The sequence below is a fragment of the Camelina sativa genome, chromosome 6 (genome assembly GCF_030686135.1).
Source record: "Camelina sativa cultivar CO46 ecotype springtype chromosome 6, ASM3068613v1".
Lineage (NCBI taxonomy): Eukaryota > Viridiplantae > Streptophyta > Magnoliopsida > Brassicales > Brassicaceae > Camelina > Camelina sativa.
The window spans coordinates 7,150,884-7,172,902 of NC_141885.1; the positions used below are offsets into that span (position 1 = coordinate 7,150,884).

General features: G+C 34.4%; 1 protein-coding gene and 1 pseudogene across 3 annotated transcripts; both read right to left on the reverse strand.

Moving 5' to 3' along the window:
• Nucleotides 1–2,254: 2,254 nt before the first annotated feature.
• On the reverse strand, nt 2,255–3,811 carry LOC104698775 (cytochrome P450 708A2-like; annotated as a pseudogene). The gene is made up of 5 exons (XR_015560221.1): nt 3,520–3,811; nt 3,284–3,433; nt 2,855–3,193; nt 2,548–2,730; nt 2,255–2,456 (listed from the first exon to the last, which is right to left on the reverse strand). The product of XR_015560221.1 is annotated as a cytochrome P450 708A2-like (transcript).
• A 7,389-nt stretch (nt 3,812–11,200) lies between these two features.
• On the reverse strand, nt 11,201–14,839 carry LOC104790599 (O-fucosyltransferase 27). Of its 2 annotated transcripts, none has more exons than XM_010516377.2 (10): nt 14,424–14,839; nt 14,062–14,146; nt 13,814–13,884; nt 13,627–13,715; nt 13,287–13,530; nt 13,086–13,198; nt 12,900–12,990; nt 12,682–12,810; nt 12,064–12,614; nt 11,201–11,992 (listed from the first exon to the last, which is right to left on the reverse strand). In XM_010516377.2, the coding sequence occupies exons 1-10, from the start codon at nt 14,619–14,621 to the stop codon at nt 11,518–11,520; spliced, it is 2,046 nt and encodes a 681-aa protein (XP_010514679.1). In that variant the 5' UTR covers nt 14,622–14,839; the 3' UTR covers nt 11,201–11,517. The 2 variants fall into 2 exon arrangements, with proteins under 2 accessions (XP_010514679.1, XP_087312453.1); XM_087456327.1 differs by having other exon boundaries at nt 12,682–12,820; nt 14,424–14,803.
• Between the last annotated feature and the right edge of the window lie 7,180 nt (nt 14,840–22,019).

Below are 22,019 nucleotides of genomic sequence, written 5' to 3' on the forward strand. Positions count from 1 at the left end.
TTGAGGAGCTTATTGACCCGGCGGACATTCAGATTATTCAAGCTATGGAGATTAGTAAAGTCTACAAACCAGATAAGTTGATTTAGCACTATACTAAATCAGGAAAATATTCGGTCAATTCGGGTTATCGGATAGCACGTGAATTAATTACAGAGGTTGAATATGGACCGTCTTGCATGGCCCTTAGGGCACAGGCTTGGAAACTGGAGGTTCCCTCGAAGGTTCAACATTTCTTCTGGTAGATTGCCTCTGGTTCCCTCCTAGTGATAGAATGACTTGCTCATCGGGGTATTCGGTGCGATACCCTATGTAAATGCTGTGATTCGGAGGTGGAGACTATCAATCATGCACTATTTGAGTGTTCTCATTCCCGTCGGATCTGGGATTTATCTTCCGTTGACTTAATTTCTGGGGATTTTCCTTCTGGTTGACTTAATTTCTGGGGATTTTCCTTTTGGCGGGTGCCAACCCAGGCGGGCGCTCCGAATATACGTCTTTGCCTACCACGGATTGTTTGGTCAATTTGGAAAGATAGGAATAAAAAAAAATTTCAGGGTTGTGAGGCAGAACCAAGCGAGGTTATTAATCAGGCGGACAATGATAAATTTTTATGGGAAGAGGCTAAGTCTTTCTCTTCGGCTGCCCTAGATCCCCTGCCTGTGGAGTCTCGTGATCCTTCTCCCCGGTGTCAGGTTGATGGTTTTTGGAAGGCGTCAGATCCTCTTGTAGGTTTGGGCTGGTGGTTTTGTAATAGTGAGGATACCACGCAACTACTGGGAGCACGGAGTCAACGTCGCAGTCCTTCTCCTCTACATTCGGAGTTTCAGGCTTTGATTTGGGCGATGAACTCCCTACTGACAGCGGGTGTTGACTGTCAGAGTTTCGAGACGGATTGCGCAGAATTAGTGGCAATGGTGTAGTCTCCTGATTAATGGCCCCCTTTCTCCAACCTTTTGGACGATTTCAACTTACTCCGACCATCCTTCCCATCTTTCCAGCTGTCAAGGATTCCACGGACGTCAAACATACGAGCAGATTGACTGACTCGTTCTTCGAAATCCTTTTGTAAACTCTTATCAAGAGTTATTTTCTAGATTAATATTTGGTTGATAAAAAAATATATATAAAGTATATGTTCTTAGCTTATTTGTTTATTCAATACTAAACTAGAATATAACTACAAATTCTTCTTGCATGATAGTTTGTGCACTACAAAGGAATTTTATATATATTATAGTATTCGAACCAACAATCATATATGGAATTCACTCTAGTATCAAGGTGAATCATGTAATTGGGTGTCTTTTGAAATTTTCACATCGCATCCATGAGGAAACATAAGCATATAACTTCGAGTTACAATTACATCGGCCTTCATTGACCACCTGCACATATATATATATATATATATATATATATATATATATATATATATATATATATAATCAATATCAGGTATTTTATTGTAGTATAAATAAATTGCATAATTAATAATCAACCAGATTATGACATTGCAGTACATGGTGGGGTAAGTTTTTTTTACTTTTTTTCAATGTACTATTTTAATATTAATTTTGCTAATACCAATGTACTTTTTTATTAATTTTAGTGATTTAATATATAAACCGTGGTATACTGCACAATAATTTTTCTTTACTATAATCTTAATTAAATCAGTTTGATTCGACATATTTTATATTGATGTTGTTAAAACATTAAAATGAGTATTTAACCCGTATTGAAATATCATATTACTGATAGATTATTTTTTAGTATTATTAATTCAATCCTGAAATATCATATAACCCGTCATGTAATATAACTCGTTTGTGGAATTTTGAAAATTTAATATGTTTATATATTTATAATTTTAATTTTTTTATTAAGTTTAGATATATTAGTTTTAAATTATAAACTTCTTAGAATTTTATAATTACTATATACAGTAAATTTACTATATATGAATGTTGAACACACACTTTTTATATTAATTGAGTAATATATGTTTGTTTTAAAAAATTCAAATCACAATATATGCAGGAAAAATACACCTTTTTATTTAACTTTATGTATTACATGATGATTCACTACATTTAAATTTTAAAATCAAAAAGAGATGATTGGAGAATAAGTTTTTTTAATCTGGAATAAATCTTCTAAATATCTATATTAACTATAGAACATTATATATATGGATATTTAAATTATTTTAATTGTGTTTGGTTATATGGATAGTAGAGAAAGTTAACTAAACTTGTTTGGATATGAATATAAGCATTAAATAGCATTTAATGTACAATCCTTCCAAAAAACATTTTTGAGTAAAAATTGGTGCAAAAATACTAGTGGATAAAAACGGCCATCAGCAACTTAACAAAGCAAGCCCCAACACAGAGTCTTGAACCAGCGCCAAAGGGAACATAATTTTTGGATACTATCGCGTCCAAGTCTTTTCCCTGTTAATAACATTTATTATGTTAAAACAATTGTATATGGTTAGTAGAATATAGAGCAAATACTTGAAGGTGAGTGTCAAATTTAATTGACCTTCCAACGCCATGGATTAAATACTAAAGGATCCTCGTATGTGTTTGGATTGGAATGAACACTAGCATATCCCATGAAATTCCAACCCGCTGGAATTGTATAATCACCAATCTGGATATCATGATCAGTTCTTCTATGCATTATAGGTACTGTAGATGTAATCCTAAGAGACTCATTGATCACCTGAAACAAAATATTGCTTTTGTGAGCTAATACAATATATATGAAAATAGTCTTGGGATTTAAACTAAATCAAAGAAAGTAAAAAGAATATTATATATTGTACATGACTTTGGCACATACTAACCATATCGGTGAAAGTCATGGTTTTATAGTCTTCCCATGTTAGGCCAGACTCTTCCTTATTCTTATCTCTAAAAATTTGTGCATGCTCTCTATGAAGCTATTGCATGACTTTAGGATTTTCGCTTATGAGCTTTATTGTAGCCGCAAGAAGTCGCGGCGTTGTTTCATTAGCAAATAGGAAGAAAGTGAATATGTACTCGACTGCGTTCTCCATGGTTATCAATTCTTTTCCTTCTTCCTTTTCTCCAAATATGATCTTAGAGAATTCACCTAACTCCTCTCCTGATACTCTCTTCTTCAAAACTTCCTCCTTTATTAACTTAAGCATCCTCTTTCTCGCCTGCCACAAAACACCACCATTACAGCCTCCATCATTTTGCACCACATCTTATGCAAATATAGCGCTAGTAAAGGTTACTAAAATTCTTACATTCATCAAATTATAGACACCTATCCCGGGACAGTTGAAAGAAAACTTAAACCAACGACTTGGGAAATATCTCCAACATAATGCGAGTTCTTTGGCCGTCTATGGTTCCATCTCACCCATAACTTTCTTTGCAAGACATTCAATTAAGATCTGTAACGTTTAATTTCACCAATAATTTATCTGGTTGAGTATAATATATTCTTTCTAGAGTTTAATATATGACCTTTTTCTATTACCTTGCTTGTTGTTTCCTTAATGTCAAGGCAGCCGTTCTGAGCTACTTCCTCCATGTGTGTTCGAGTCAAGAGATCGATGTCTTCTACTATTCTTAATTTTAAACCTTGTGAACCCAACAATTGAAATGTCAAGTTCCGAACATGTTTATGGGAATGAGTGCTCTGCATAAACAAGTTGTCATCTCCAAATAGTCGTGTTATGCTCCTCGTGACACCCGGAATACGACTTGTCTTTGCTCATATTCAATCATTATCCATTGAGATAATAACTTTGCCTCCAAATAAGCTAGTCCGAAAAACTGGTCCATGTGTATTTTTCCGTAAATAATGACAAAACAAATAAATACTAAAGTTAATTAAGTAGAACATTTAGAAAAAAAATTTCTAAATAGATATGCATAAAAAAGTTAATTTAGTTAATTAGAAATACTATTTCTAAATATGCATAAAAAATATAATTTATGCTAGGGTAGGTTAAATAAGTAAAAATTGCAAAGGTAACTTAAAAGGTAAAAAAATCTTTCTAAACATGCATGCTAAAAATAAAAAAGCGAACCTAAGGATTCTCTTCTTTAGGAACGTTGAATACTGAAGAGCATCATGAGGCTTCATGAAATCGATAGTTTCTCCTATGATTGGAAAACCCATCGACCATGGAGGAAGTTTTCCATTACACTTTGGACTGCTCCAATGGTAGATAAAATGGCATAGCTTAACCACTAAGAATAAAACTATCGGAATCCATAGCTTATAAATATCCTCCATATTGATTTATTTCTTTCAACTATTATGGATATGTTTGTATATATGATGAGGGAGAAAATCACTCTTTATATTTGCAGCAGTACAATACCTTTCAAAGTTTATTTTTTGGTTTTCAAAGTTTCTTTATCTTATTTTTATTTCAAAGGATTCTCTCAATTTAATAATTTGAGATCATATTATCCCTTTTATTCACATGTGACATAGGTCCTACACTTCAAGATTATTAGGCTCATTTTGGGAACATGGTCACATTTACCTTTTGTTATCTAATTATCTACCTCATTTACATTTTCAAGATTTTCCTCATAAATAAAAGTACAAAAATTAAGGTTTTTAAAGGTCATTGGTTAGCAGGAAAAGCACCTATAAAGCATCCTATTTATCTGCATTTCTTTTTTCTAGATTTTGTTACATAATTTATTTTTGAAAATATATATTTACACATAAATGTTATGTTTAGTGTTCCTACCAAAAAAATTATGTTTTGCGTTAACTTAAATCATTTTTACTTATTTTCTTGTTAATTTTATTGAACAAAATAATTTGTAAACATTTTTAAAACAATCCAGTGTTCAGTTCAATCATTTATCTATTTTATTTACATACTAAAAAGTATCTTATGTAGAATGTTCAAAATCAATCATTTATCTATTTTTTTCATTGAAATTATGTATACAAAGTGTTTGATAGCAGTTATAAGATATTTTAGAAATTAAAATAATTGAAATGAAAGCTAACGTCGGTTTAATTTTCATTACTCAATTTGTTAATGAAAATATTAAACTTACCCCTCTCTACTGATTTGTCAACAAAATTATTTTCTTTAATTAATTTCAAGATATTTCAAGCCTCTCCTCCTTCTTTGAACATATTTTTAAAAATATTTGAATCAACACATAGTTCACATCATAAACAAAAATCTTGTGTTTCTCCTTTTTTTTTAATTCAAATTTAAAAAGACATAATTTACTAAATCAGAGAAGAAAAAATGTCTGAAATAAACATTTCAAATCGGCTAATTTTGGTAGGTGGTTATTCAAAGACAATATAAAATAATATAAAATTATTCTCAATCTGAATGAATATAAAATTTAACATAATAGACGTTTAAACTTATATCAGATATAACCAGTTTAAGGTTGTTCTTTTGTTTAACCGTATAGTTGATCGAATATACTACATTTGATAAATGTAACATTTCGACTACCACCTTGCTTTGTGGGCCTTCTGTTCATTTTTGGTCCATAGATCCATTTTATTTAGTGGGTCTCACGTCTACTCCAAGCTCGTCGACCTACTCATATCCAACGACCAATTTGCTACGTTCAGAACACTTTAAAGACTTGTTTACCATTTATACATATAACCATATGATATTTTTCTGTGTTTTATCCTCACTCGCTCAGTTCTGACATTCCCTTCCTGAAAAGTCAACCATTATGAAACTAATCATCTCAAGCAAGCTTAAATCTGGAGTTCTCTCAAGACCCTTGATCGAAAGATAATTACACTTTGGTGACATAGGTGGCCAAATCATTTTTTAAAACCTCTCAGCATACTGGAGTGTCACAATTCACCCCCATTAACAGATTGCTACGTCCTCGTTTCGCAACAAGATAGTCACCCCCAACGATGGGAGCCCACTCTACTCCACACTCTTGTTGGTTTGACTATGATACTACTTGTAACGCCTCGTTGCGCAACAAGATCGTCACCCCCAACGATAGGAGCCCACTCTACTCCACACTCTTTTTTGTTTGACTATGATACTACTTGTAACGCCTCGACTGCCACTTTGCTTAGTTGGCCTAACATCTCCTTCCGGCCCGTGGGTATACCCATATCCGACGACCGGTTTGCTACGTCCGGGAGGCTTTAACACTGGAGTTCTCTTGTGAGACCACGGTTTCAAGGACTTGTAGAGAGTTTTAAAAGAATTGATTTGGCCAGCTATGTCACCAAAGTGCACTTATCTCTTAGGTCAAGGGTCCTGAGAGAACTCCAGAGTTAAGCATGCTTGAGCGAGTGAGGACAAAACACAGGAAAAGATCACTGTGGTGATTTGTAAGAACGGTAAACAAAGCTTCAAAGCCTCCCAGACATAGCAAACCGACCGTCGGATATGGATGGGCACACGAGGCTTGTGAGAGGACGTGAGGCCTATTAAGGAAGGTGGACCCATGGACTAAGAGTGGACATGGGACCACTAAGAGATGGCGGTCGGGGTGTTACAAATCTTGACCAATAAGATATGTATATTTTGCTGACATAGTTTAAAATCTTGGCCAAATCAATTCTCTTAAATCTCTCCGCAAACTGCGGTGTCACGATAAATAGTTTTAAATATACCAAATCTTTTTTATTGTTAAGATTGTTTGTCTAACCATCATAAACATATATATCGTGATCTATATATTTTTGTAGCAGTTAATCAATTATTTTGATTTGATTATTATTTTTAATGTTAAACTCAATTATTAATAACATGAGCAATTATTTACAGGATTATAAGTGAAAATAAGTTACAAAGTTAGGACCATAATTTAAATTAGGGGAAAATTACAAAGTAATACATTTTCAAAATAGAATAGGATTTTTTATATATTTATTATATATGATTACATACATAGATGGTGATTACTAGATCTTTAATACTTTATAGCCTATATTTCGAAGTCTGGCCCGGCCCTAACAGGGCTGCAGGGGTTTTGTCTGGCTTTCTTACAAAAAAAAAAATAATAATTATAAGTCTATACATATGTACACTCATTGAGCTTTACAAATAAAAATATGATATTTCTATGCTTATGTACATGTAATCACATGTACGTATAAAAATATTTGAAATATATTTGAGATAATCAAACAAAATGCATATCAAATAGCAGAGGAAAAAATTTAGATTTTTATCTAATTGAAAATTTTTAGATCAAAAATTTACATTGACTAGTATAAACAAAAAGAAAAAGAAAGAATGTACAAAAGAAAAAAATCCCTAAAAATACTATGGCATAAAAATGATAAATAATAGTGTTTTTCAATGATAAGTGAGAAAACTTTAAATTATCTCTTAAAACACTAAAAACCCCCTATCCCTTCTCTTTAGCCAAAGCATTCGCCGCCGCATAGGTTAACCGTCTCTGGTGGCTTCTTCATCACCGTTGTAACATCCGCGAACCGGAATCCCGGTTTAGGAGATGCATCGGTCGATGCAATAGGTGCATTAGTCCGATGCAAGGTTGTTTTGTGCGGTTTGATTTTAAGTTAAACGTTGCGTTTTGGGATTAGGAAAACCTTGGAATCTCTTATAAAAGCAAAAACACAAGGGTTTGGCCGAGTTTGGCCGTTTCTGCATAAAAAGAAAGAAAGTAGGTGTTCTTGAATTTTCTTGGTGAGATTCTTGGAGTTTGAGGTTGTTCCTGTAGAGATCTGTAGCTTGGATCTTTGTAGGAGCTTCCTAGGAGCGTAGTTCTTCTTGTTTAAGGTTCAAAATCGTCTTGGCAAAGGTAAGTGCATGAACATGGCTTATCTAAGCTTGAGATTTCTCTGCTTGTTTATATGTTGTGTGGCTTGTTAGAACGTTAGTTGAGGCTTTGTGAGGCTTTCTTGTGGCTTGGGATCGATTTTGTTGATTGTAAAAACAGAGATCGGGCGAGAAGATTCGGGGAAAAATGATGCTTGGCATGGGCGTCGGTCGATGCACTTTGTGCGTCGGTCGATGCAATGCGAGGAAAACGCGGATTTTTGTTTGTGCATCTCAATTTGTGTTTGTGGTGCAGGTAAAGGCAAAATATGATCGTGGAATCAAGGCAATGAAGAGAACGATGTTCTAGTGATTCATTTGATTGTTGTCTGGCTTGATAGGTTGCTAGAGTTGAGTCATTAGAACGTTGCTTAGGTTGCTGGTTCTTTTACTCATGATGTTTGGTTAATCTTTATGAATTATCATTGGATATTGATATTGGTTATTAATTGTTTATTGGTTTTACTATGTTATCCGCTGTTGAGTGTTTGTGGTTAGGTGGCTAGTGGGTATGAGACCACTAGTGTAGTTTATTATTATTACTATTATTTATTAATTATATTTTTTTTAAAAAATGGTTTGGCTCGTTTCAACCGTATTCAGGTTTCTCTCTTTAGTGTGCCTTTGTTTTTTCTTTAATTGGCACATCCATCTCTTTTTTCTTCTACCGACATCATAGTTGGATTTTCAGATGTAGAATATTTAAGCTTAGATTTTCTTAACCTTTGGTTCAGATTCTTGGCTCTTGTTTTCTCCATCAAGTTTCGCTTCAGAATCATCAATAACACACATCGAGATCTCTTTCCTGTTTTCAAAAGTCATTTCTTCTTGAATTGTCTCTACGCTTTGATTGATATGTATTAATTGTTTTAATTTGATAGGGTACTGTTTTTTATATTTGTCAACACCATCATGAATGTTAAACTGAGTTGTCAATCCTGAAGAGAAACAAGGGGTTTTTTTATTTATCTACAATAAGACGCATTAAAAAATGACCAACCTCTTAACTCCTGCGATAAAAAGAAAACCATATTGTATTGATTTAATTAATTTATTTGAAAAATATCTGCATAATTGAATCAGATTTGGTTATTAGATTAAATCATAGATTATTATTGGAATCTAATCTTTGATCGGTTAATCTAAACCGATTAAGATCGTCGTTGGCTTAGATTTCTGTTGTTGCAAGTGCTAAACCAAGGATGCTATTTGTGTGGTCAAGGTGATGACTAGGTCGTGTCATCTACATATTCAGATGTATTTGGATCGTTGCTTTGTCTAGGGTTAAACTGAGTATACCTACAAGTTACTTATATTGTGAGTAACCATATATTGTTTGTTGAGTGTATTAATATTTATAAGTATATAAATATATATATATATTTATAAAGTATAAGAAAAACAATTAGTATCTTAGAGTTAGATATTGAACTTAAATGGATATTTTATGCGTGTTGATTGAATATGGCCTTATTGCGTAAATTCATGTTTTGTTGTTGTAAAACAAGTGCTTGTGTGTGAGGAGATAGGTGCCAAGGGTATTTAGATGCTGTGAGCCGCATAGTGTCATGCAAGGAGAGATCCTTTTAGGTGTGTGGTGGTCTACGGGGCGTGAAATGCGGGTAGATCAGGATTGGCTAATGAGCCAACAAGTCTGAATTGTGTGGAAGAAGTGCAAGTGTTACGAGGAATCCGAATGCACGAGTAAAATGTGCAAGAAGAAGTGCGAAAGCATGAGGAATCTGGTAATGCCTGGGGTTGGCCTGTCTTGACACGTGTTATCATGGGACATAGTTCTATTTGTGTGATGTGTGTGTAAGTTTGTGTGTCACATGAGTTAGGACACAGTAATTCCTGCTTGTCTTAGATATAGATTTTGTGATTATCTAAGCACATTTGGGTGTAGAGACTTTGTAATGCATGGGGTTGGCGTGTCTTGACACGTAGTATAAGTGAGTGCTCATTCCTCTTTCTTTTGGAGGTTGGTTAAGTCAAGAGTTCATTTTGCGTGGTTAGTTGGTGGTTTTGCTATTAAAGAATGATTTGGACCGGACCAAGAAGTCAATCCGTTGACCAGCTCCGAATACTTAGTTCGGGTATTACAACGCCTTTCAATTTTTTCTCGCCAAACCAAACATATACTCACTCGATTTCATATTAAGTATTGTTTATGGTTTTGTCACATATTAAGAAAATTATTAAATTTTCTATTTTATCTCTAATTAAATATATTATATAATTTTTTCTATTGGTCAATAAATAAAAGTAGTAGGGATAAAACTGGAAAATTAATCACGAACTTTCAAATTTGAGACGTTTTAATCACCAACTTTCAGGATGCCATTTTAATCACAAACTTTATGTTGACTTGACTATAAAATAGAAAAGTTTTGTTGACAACGCCATTTTAGGCACAACGTTTATTAAATCCGTAACCCTAGAAAGAAAACCCAAAATTCTCTCTATAATACCAAAATCTCTTATGCAATCTCTCTGTTCTGATGAGTTCAGGTTCAAACTTTGACACATCTGGTTGCGTCGGTGAGTGTGGTGTGTCATCGATGGTGTAGAGAGAATTTGTGGTTTTCTTTCTAGGGTTATGGATTTGTGAGATTGAAATCGATTTAGGGATTTAGTTCCTTCAATTTGGTAAACGATGTTGTTTTTGGCGTTAAAAACGTGGTCATATATGCAAAACGGTAGCAGATAACGTATAATTTACTCCATTTTTTAGATCTTTAACAGAGAATAAACGTCGTGCCTAAAACGGCGAAGTCAACAATACTTTGCTATTTTGTGGTCAAGTCAATGGAAAGTTTATGATTAAAATAGAAGTTGATGATTAAAACATCACAAATTTGAAAGTTGAGAATTTTTATGACATTTTTTCCTATTATAAATTTAAAATGACACTTATTTTGAAACTAAAACATAAGTCTAAAATGACAGTTAATATGAAACAAAAAGAGTAGTTTTTTGGAAGGTCAAATGAATGAGTATTGAGGCAAGTTTCTCGATAAGGTTGGAAGTGATCTGAATTAGTGTTAACAAATCTGGTCCTGCGAAAGCCCCAATACTTATCGCAACTAAGTTTAAAATATGAAAGATCAGTTTTTCTTTATTGAAACATAGAAGTAAAATAGAAAATAAAAATCAACCAAAAATTATATAAATAAGTATTTTTGTTCATGTTCTTAAAAATATAAATTTAAAATTTTTCTTAATCAGTTTATGTTCATTGCTGCTCTCATTCAATAGACGGCTAATATAAGCTAGATTCTAATTTGTTACCCACCCAAATAACATGAAGAGTATTCGGCTAACCTGAGCAAGTCATCTACTATCTTCTATCTCCAATGCTAATCACTAAGCTATAACATAAAAATCTAGCAATACTAGAAAAAGAGATGAGTCATTTAATTTACCTCTAAGATGATATTACAAAAATATTTAGTTCGGTAGAATTATGTTCTTAAAAATTACTAAACTGTTGCAAAATTGATCACAGGAAAAAAAAGAAAAGAAAATTTCTAATACACAACCTAATAACCATTAACCAGGCTATAAACTATTTTTGAGAAAAAAGGTGAAAGATTCCACAACCCAAGAAGTGAGCTTCCTAGTTAGATCTACCGGCGACTTACTCATTGTCTATATAAGCTATTGCATCTTCAATCAAAATCCAGTTTTGTTTCTGATGACTCAGAGCTTTATCTTTCGCCGCCCTCAAGCTCTTCTTGATCTTCAAGCTGTCCTTCTTCCTTGTTGTTAGCTTCAGAATTTACAGTCTCATTGTTACTATTACTGTTCCCTCCACTTTCCTTGTGACCAAAGAACAATCCTGTAGAAGATGAGTCCTCTTCATCAAGATCCTCTTCTTTCTCTGCATTCTTATTATCCTTTGATCTTTGCCTTACAACGCCATCCATCCATTGCGGACAGCGGTGTGTAACCCCAAGATCTGCTTCAATCAGTGAGGCGTTTGAAACCGGGTGTGTCCGTGTAATGCAAGAACATTCAGGTACTGGATGCGAAAGAAAACTAAAGGCTTTTGATCTCTTGGAAGATTCGAGTAGACCCTCGAGTATGCTTCTCTTGAGAAGCTTCCTAACTGATGTTATCCAAGTGTGATTTGCCTCGTACATATGGTCTCGGATCTCTTCCAATAGCATTGCAATTTGTTTCCTACAAGTATGAGAAATATCAAGATTACTATTCTCCTATAAACAAAGATGATACATTCATTACATTATTACCTGTCTGGTCTAAAAGTCTTAGAAGAAGCAGACTGATAAAGCCGGTGACCCATCACTAAACTAGCAAAACTCGGATGTCCTTTCCCATCACGATCAAATCCCGAGATAAATACATCTGCTTCCACGCTAACAACATAATCAACTGCTTCCCATAACAACTTGTGAGCATTAGTTCTTAACTCAATAACCGTGCTTTCGGGCTCATTGTCACTCTCAGCTACCCAACCCCACCAACCTTCAATGTTGTAGTACTTTGGTCTAGCAGGAGGAGGTGGAAGCGGTTGAGGCCTTTGTCTTGTGCTCTTCAGTGAATCATGTTTCGTTTCTTCCTCGACCGAAGGTGGTGCCATTGTCTTGATATCTTTATGTTTCGCCTCACGACCATACATCTTAGCAAGCTCCCAGCTAGTACTAAGAGAAGTTCGGTCAACGACATTCTCAAACATGCCATGTAATGGAATTAGTGTTCTCTGCCCACCAAAAACCTCTCCCCCAGCGACATATATGATTGTGTCCCATGAGTATCCATAAGCTCGTAGAAGAATACCAACCTGGGACATAATCCAAAGTATTTAATTTCGAGTTAAAATCTGTAAATACTTAATACTGTTTGCTTACTTCTTCTGGCATCAGAGGGCATAAGCCCGCTAGGCGTTGCTCAGCTGAGTCTATAGAGAGCTTCCCCTTGACAATCCCACGTTTTATCATCCAAGCTCGTTTATGTTGAATCAGCTCGGTATGAACATCCTTTGAGTAGCTCCAAAATGCAAAAAACACATTAATACTATGAAACAGCTTCTTTCCCTAACTTGACAATACTATAAACTTTAAAGTACCTGGAACAGTTCAGCACAGCCATGATAGGCCAAAGCTTCTCTTGTCATCCCTGGATCATAGGCTATAAAAGGTCGTCCCAAAGGTTTCAGCCTGTGGACATTACACGTAAAAATAGTCACAATAGCGTTAAAGGAAAAGAAAAAAGCATTCAACAAACAATGCACATTGGTCCTGAAGAGACTAGCCTTTGCAATACTTTAGTGGAAAGTTCTTGAACTTCTTTTCGAAACTGTAACGCGTGGAACGCAACCCTACACCGTAACCTCTGATATTCTTCAAGATCACTTGGAAGTATAGCCTACATGAAGAGAAACAGTAAGAATATAGTCAATGATCAATACCTTAGAGAAATGATTGTTAACAAATAGGGGGAAATTTTTCACTACTTGTAAGCATCCACCGTGAGGGACAACTAGTTCAACGACCGAGTGCTTAATGAGAACAGGTAGAACATGGTGTAAGTAATAATAAGGAGAAGATCCGTAAGAGACTTTAAATGAAGGGATTTGTTTCTTTCTTCTAGCCCATTTGAGATTCTTGGGAAGAGTTTTCACAACTCTAACATCTTTTGCAAGTGAATCCATGAAGTGCTCTTCATTATACAAATACGCAAAGCTCTTGAATTGTGAACTGCTCGTAAAGCAACAACGAATAGATGGAATAAGAGCAAAGAACCAAATCAAAAGCACCAAAGTAAAAGTTTTAAAACCAATTAAGTCTCTGCACCTAATTCCTTTACTGCTAGTTGTTGATTGAATCTCAGGAATCACCAGAGTAGCGTTAAGAAGCCGAGAAACGGCTACAACATCAGGAATCTAAGAAAAAATGACCAAATGTAAAAATGCCATGAGAAGTGTCTGTCACACACACGTGATTCAAAATGTCAATATAATCTTAACTTTTTCTTTCTTACCGAGTTTCTAATCTCATGGAAACCACCTTGTATTCTAACAAAAACAAAACCATTTGTCCTTGCCGGAGGATCTGTTACCCCCCACCAAATCACAAACCAAATACAAAAAAAAAAAAAAAACATAAGCAATACAGAACACCAATCTTATTGAACTGATCAAAAACACAACAAGGTCAACTATAATTCCAACTTAAGATATGGTTCCAGATCCGATAATGTAGGGAAAAAGACATGAATTAGAAAATAACCTGAATGAAAACCTCTGGGAGTAGCATCAGGAAGTAATGTCTCTACATGCCTAGTTGGTCCCCAAAGTCTTCTATACAATGGCGTCTGCGACATACATACATAAGTTGTAAGATCATCAAAAGCTAACAATACTAAAAAAACCAATTTGATAAATAATTAAACTAAGAAAGGAAGAGAGTCATGATTGCAAAACTACAACTTAAAAAAAGCATTAAATCTTTTTTGTTTAAGGAAAGAAGAAACGATTCTATAGATACCCAGAAGAAAAGAACAATGGCCCACTTGAGCAAATTAAAATAAAAAATTTATTTGTGATTCAACAATGGAGATCCACTAAACATAAAAGGTGAGATTTTTTTACATGTCGAGCGAATCTGGGATTGTCAAAGACAGGTCTCCAAGAGAAGATAGTAACAGGGATAGAGTAATCGGAGACTGAGTCATCTGTGAATCCAGCGAGAAGAAAATGGACAAGAAGAGAGAAAACAGACAAGACAAGACCAAGAAGACCAATCCATTTCATGCGCGACTTCAAGAACACTTTGCCTTCTCCCTTCATCCCTCCAGATGTAAAGTAAAGTGAAGTGAAGTGAATCGAGTTCTCACTAATGTGTGAATAGAAAAGAAAAGTCGAAATCGGAAGAGAGAGTGGAGGGAGACACGTGTGAGAACATGTCTGGAGAAGTAGATCGGTGTTGATCGGACAATGGGTTGTTTGGTCTCTCTCTCTCTGCTCTCATTGAATTTACTTTTTATTTTCGCTTCGGTGTTTATCCTAGGCGCCTCGATCGCGCGTGATTCTCACTTTTTACAGCTCTTGGACTCGGACGATAACTTTTTTTTACTTAAAACCAGAACTAGGTCAGCACGTACGTGCGGGATATTTTAAATTAGATAATTTCATATAAACTTCTACTCAGACATACATGAATGATATATATATATATATATAAAAAATAAGATATAATTTAGATAAATGATATTATGTGTATATTATTCAAAATTAATCTAAACATTTCCAACTGGTTGTTTAGGGGTGTTAAATCAAATTTGGATTTGTTTCAGTTTTATTTATATCATATATTTAATGTAGATGTATATATTTTGGAATGGGATACTCTTGTTCTGTATACGTCAAAAAATTTGTTCCACAATCGTTCTCATTTAAATAATTATATGTTTGACTATATTTACTATAATAGATTTAGACCAAATACCCGTATTCTCTGTGAATAAATTTAAATTTTTATTAACTTTAAATATTTATCTGGTATAACATACATAATTATTTGAATGAATAGCAGTTTTATATTTGGTTTAGTTTCACTTATGAATAGACACAAATGAATGATGATTTTTTTTAATATCAATAAAGAAGACAACTAAAAATAAAAAGACAATGAGAGAAAGTGATCTTGCCCTTACACCTGATATAAACTAAACGATAACCGTATTTTGGACCGTAGCCGTTAATAACATTTAGAAACCTTAACTGTTAATCGTAAATATATGGTTAAATTTATATTAATTTTAACTGTTAATTTACCTTAATCGTATCAAAACTGTTGGTCAACCGGATAGTTAAACTATAAATTTTTTACCGTAACTATTTTTATAATATCATAAATATATTAATTATTTATTTAATATGAATAGTATGATATATAGATATACGATTACACTGAAATAGCATATCAATTGAAAATAAATAATATCAATTGTATCATATTGAAACGACCTGACCCGTTTTTTTAAAAATAATAAATAATAAATATATATAAACTACAACTAGTGGTCCCATATCCACTAGCCACCTAATCACAATCACAACCAACAGCGGAAATAACCAATACCGAGCCGTCCTTGCGTTAGTGTCGACCGACACCACATTGGTGTCGACCGACACCACTGTCGAGCAGTGATTTCCTTCGAACAGAACCTCTGAATCTCGCCTCCAAACTTCTCCTCTTCGTCCCACACAATCCGAGGAACGAATCCAAGCCTCAGGAGCTACGAAAAAACTCACAAACAACCAAAAACAAACAACACACAATATCACAGAAACAGAGATCTTAGCTTAAATAAGCCATGATCATGCACTCACCTTAGCCAACAAAGAGATCTAAGCCCAAAGGACGAAGCTACCACCACAGAAGCCTTCCCACCACGTTCCTAGCCTTGGATCTTCACTCTCACAGCAAGATCTACCAAAAATGCCTTCAAATCTCACAAAATCTCACAAGATCTCTTAGAAACTGTTTTCTCCACTTAGAAACGGCGACCAAGAAAAAAATAAAACACGACCTAGGTCGTTTTCCCACTTAAATATCTCGGTTCAATGGTTTTTCCTAAACCAAACCGGTCCAAATAGATAATTAAATCAATCTGGTCGAACCAAAAATAAGTGGTGTCGACCGACACCACATGAGTGTCGATCGACACCCACCCCCAAAACGCAGAGTTTTGGTTCGCGGGCGTTACAATTCTCCCCCACCAAAATAGATTCGTCCTCGAATCTCGAACAACACTCAGCCAAGGACTCATGTGCTACCGACTACACGGCCCGCACTCCTCCAACTGATATACGAAAGGTCACCTCTAGGTGATAGAGTCACGCTCCAGGCATTATTTGCTCTCGACTTTTGGACTTTCCTTGTCTCATAGGCCTAAACCTTGAGTTTTTATTGGCTCTTCATCAGACCTAAGTCTGCATACCATAATGTTGGCTCCTCATCGGGCCTAAACCCGCATGCCATAATGTATAAGGAGAAATCCAATATTCGTCTCTCGGGTCGTCACCCTACAGCGCGCCTTCGGATCGTCATCCGAAGTCGATATACCAACCACACTTCCAAGCCACAAAGTCTTGGAATATGGCGGTACTAGGAGAACCGAAGTTTCCCAAGAGTCGCGAGCAAACAATTCTGAACACGTCTGAGTCCTATCCCTAACCAGGTTTCCTTCCCGTGGCTCGCGTAAGACAACACAATGTCCTACCAACCACATATCCCCTCACTGGAATATCCCATGACCACACAAGGATCATCTCACTGCCCTACGGGCCGCCACGAAGGCCAAACAAATGTCCTAAACAGGACCGCCACAAAGGCCAAACAAATGTCTTAAACATGACCGCCACCAAGGCCAAACAAATGTCCTAAACAGGACCGCCACAAAGGCCAAACAAATGTCCTCAACAGGACCGCCGCCAAGGCCACTCGTCCCGAAGGACCGTCACGAAGACCATCTGTCCCGAAGGACCGTCTCAACAGGCGCTCTGGCTAAACAGCCCACCAGAAAGGCCACACAATGGCTAAACAGCCCGCCAATAAGGCCACACAATGGCCAAACAGCCCGCCACAAAGGCCACACAATGGCTAAACAGCCCGCCACAAAGGCCACAAAACGCCTAAACAGCCCGCCACAAAGGCCACAAAACGCCTAAACAGCCCGCCACAAAGGCCACACAACGGCTAAACAGTCCGCCACAATGGCCACACAATGGCTAAACAGCCCGCCACGAAGGCCACAAAATGGCTAAAAAGCCCACCACGAAGGCCACACAATGGCTAAACAGCCCGCCACGAAGGCCACACAATGGCTAAACAGCCCGCCACAAAGGTCACAAAACGCCTAAACAGCCCGCCACAAAGGCCACAAAACGGCTAAACATCCCGCCACAAAGGCCACACAAGACCTCTCCCAGGCTCTCCGCCACCAAAAATGGACAAATTCTAACTCACATAAAACTTTCCTTTTTTAGCACTTACCACTTCTGGAAACTTTCCACTTATAGAAACTTCTAATTCAGGAAACTTTCCTCCAAAACACTGCCTTGCGGAAACTTTGTACCCCAAACACCACCTCATCTTGTTACTTAGTCGCACAATCAACCATCCCAAGCGACAAAGTAAACAAGAGAGATGGGCTGGAATACTCCATTCCCGCTCCAGCCACGGATTACAGACGGGACCAGGCTAGGCAAGCTCAAGTCGCGGCTTGCTTCTCATACCACTTCTTAAACCTTGCCTTCATCCTCGCCTCAGGCTCTTAAGTCTGCTCCTCAACACCATCACAGTCCCAGAGAACTCTCATCAAAGGAATCTTCTTCTTCTGAAGTTCCTTGATCCTCCTCTCGAGAACCCTCACTGGTCTCGCCTCCATCCTGTTGCGTATCATAGAATTTCCAGATGACTTAAGTAAAATTGTCAAGCTATCAAACCTGTCTAATATGTCTAATTGCAACGTTTAAAATTTTTTTAACCCAAAAAAAATCCTACTCTTCTTAATTCCCATGAATAAATAGTATGTCCGCATATGTTCTGTTTAAATTCTTGTTACCAAAATTCTCGTCCTGTATTTTGTCAGGAATAGTTTAGATAATAATTTTTATATTTTGAACTACACGTTTCTTTCCTGTACCCATGTCTCGATATTTGAGATAAATAGAGCATTGAATTTGAATTTAGTTATTTGATAAATGAAAGCCACAATTAAACTTAACCATCCAAATTTTATACTCTCATCTCTTTACCTCTATTTCTTATCCAAATTTTTATGAGAAATAGTTTGATAATGTTATTATTTTTTGAATTACTTGTTCCCATTTAATACCGGTTAGTTCATATTAGATACAAAAAAATTATAAAAAAAAGAAACCATTTACATGTTATAAAAAACTAATAATATCAAAAAATCGTCTCTACAAATTTTTTGTATTTAACGATAAAAACATTAAAAATAAAAGAAAACAAGAGATAGTAATTTTTTTTAATACATAATAAAATTAGCTTCTGACAGATTTTAATTCAATATTAAAATTAAATTATATAAATTTTAAGTGTTTTGTTAGATTTAATATGTGGTATATGTGTAATTTAGAATTTTAGTATTAGAATAACATATTTAGATGTGTTAAAGTAGATTAACAAAAGCTATAAATACAATTTCGCTTTTCTTATTTAATTTTCATATATACTAAGCATAACTAATTAGTGTAATTTTATTAAAGAAAGATTTTAAAATTTAAATTAAATGATGATTTGTTTTTATCTAATTGTATTTAATTGATTTGTGTTTCCTCAAATATCTCAAAATATAAAGCCAAATAAAAAAAATCATATATCTACATTGGTAATTGACAAAAAAAAAAGTAGTGACAGTTTTATTTAATATTATGGAATACTATAGGTAAATAATAAATTGGGGTATGGAGCTATCTGGCTACGACACCTCAAATTTTTTAGAGAATGCTTTTCTTCTAATATATAGGGGATTCCCCTTTTAATTGAAAAATCAAGGATTAAGTTTGGTATATTTGATTTTATTTCAGTTTGGAGTATATTTGATTTAATTATGTCCTGATTTTTTGGGAAGAAAATGATTTTAATTAGAGTAATCACACTTATTTGGAGAATATTACAATATGAAATCATTCGTAAATTACATCTATAATATAGGAAAATATGTTATTATCATCTTAATTGAAAATAGTAAATTGATAGACCTGTTAGATTTTTTTTTCAAGGGAATTTAGCAGTTACTAAGTAATCGCATTTTCTGATTGATTGATAATTTTCTATATCTTAAGGGAAACTATCCTTAAATATCTTAGGAGAATATGTATTGTTATTGGTGTAAATGTATGTGATGAATAAAGAACTGTGCTTGATTAACTACTGAAATCTAATAATATTAAATAAAATTAAAATTATTCGCTTAAAATATACCTAATAATGAATTATGGAAATCACATTTTCGTGATTATTCCTATTTTTGGAATTTGGTAAAGTATCATTTGTTTATATACTGTCCTGTTCAAATGTAAGATAGATTTTGTTAGTTAGTAGTTGTATGTGTAAAGAAATGATATTGTCGAGTTGTATAGCATAAAAAAAATCTGACTGAGATGAGGTTCCCAAGTGAAAATCTTATCAACTTTATTCTTCCGTTGTTTTTCCTCCACATTATAAACGAACGAACTAAGGAGGAAGCTCATCATATATTATATTTGTAGGTGACTTGTATTGGCTATTACACTTGAACCATGATGAGAAATGACGGAAGTAAAGCTTGGCGAAAGAATGCATGGAAAAATGAAAGATGGAGTTTTGTTAGAAGCGTGGAGTTTGTTTTGCTTGCTATAGTGAGTGTTAAGAAGAATATATTTATAGGTGAGGGGATAGGTTCTGCCTCTTCATAGGCGTGTGTAGGGTTTTTTTTTTTTTTTTTTTTTAAATAAATATAATGGCACAAACCTGTAATTAATTAGATGTTTTGAGGGTTAATGATTAAAGATGCACTGAGCTCTCTAATGATGACACGTCAGCTTTTTAGTGAGAATACTTCCCTTTTAATATATAGGAGATTTTATTAATAAGTTTTTTCCCAATTTTAAAAGGGAAGTTTACTATATTAGTATAATTGGTAAGAAGGTTTGGTGTTTAATGGCAATTTCGCACCTTAGAATCGTGTATTGGAAGAAAAAAAATTACGAATCAATGTCAACGTAATTAAAAGTCACGTAGAAAAGAGAGTGGTAAAAGGAAGGAAAAATATCCTGCCAATTCATAAATTTACAATTGTAGTGACGGTAAATTTAGATGGGATTGGTAGAGTTAGTGAATTGATTTATGGTTTTTATGAGAGTAATGCGGTAGATTAAAGTAGAGTTGCGGTAGAGTCGTAGTTATGTGAGAGAGTTTAAAAAATTAGTAGAGTTAAGCTGAAGAGATATAAATAGTTATGGTAGAATTAGTAAAATCCGTACAGTTATGGAGTAGAGTAAATAACCTTTATAGACTTAACTTTAATGGTGGTAGAGTAAGTAAGAAAAAGATTCTAAGAGTTATGGGCGAAATAGAGATAGTTGATAGACTTAGATCATCATCAATGTATATCTCTATTTTTTTCTCTAAAATAAAGCATTGAGTTAGACCATCTCCAATATATATCTCAATTTTTTTTTCTAAAATAGAGCATTGAGTTAGTCTAAAAAAATAGAGGTGAGAATAGAGTTGCTCTATATATAGAGCAATCTAGAGCAAATGTTGCTCTATAATAGAGTTTTGACTCTAAAATATAGTGGAGTTGGAGATGCCCTTAATACTAGTGGTGGTAGAGTAAAAATATATAATTGAGTTATATGGCAAACTAATAATTAGTGAAAGCAGAGTTATTGTTGATGATAGAGTTATCTTTGAGAATATAGTTTTTGAATTATGTTATGATAGAGTTAACGCTTACTAAAATAGCATAAGATTCGTAGACTTAGTGTTTCGTGTGGTGACAGAGTTATTGTTGATGATATAGTTATCTTTGAGAATATAGTTTTTGAATTATGTTATGATAGAGTTAACGCTTCCTAAAATAGCATAAGATTCGTAGACTTAGTGTTTCGTGTGGTGACAGAGTTACTAATTGGTAGTAGATTTAAGTAACTGAATTTGTATGAAGTATAAATTGAGATAACTGCCGCTACTGCCACCGCTGTCGGAGATTTTCTGTTCGTTTTGCTGTTGCTGCTAGTCCTAGGCGTTTGGGTATTCGGTTCGGGTTTGGATATATCCATTCGATTCTGGGTATTTTGGGTAAGGAAGTTTAAGCTCCATTCGGTTATTTTAGATTTTTGTTCGAGTTTGGTTATTTTCGGGTCGGTTTCGGGTACCCGAAATAGTGAATTTTATTTTTAAAATATCTGATCAAATTTTGAAAAATATGTCTAAAATTTCTAACTATTTTGGTTATTTTATATATTTTAGTTATTTTAGTCTAAATATATTTGTATTTACAGATTTATAATTGTAATTCTGGTTATTGGGTTATATTAGGTTTAAATAAATGAATATTTTGAATCAAACGACATGTAGTTTAAATTTATTTACATCCATAAGTAATATGTATTTATTTAATTATAAAACATATAATAAATAATATGTATTTAGCAAGTAATATTTTT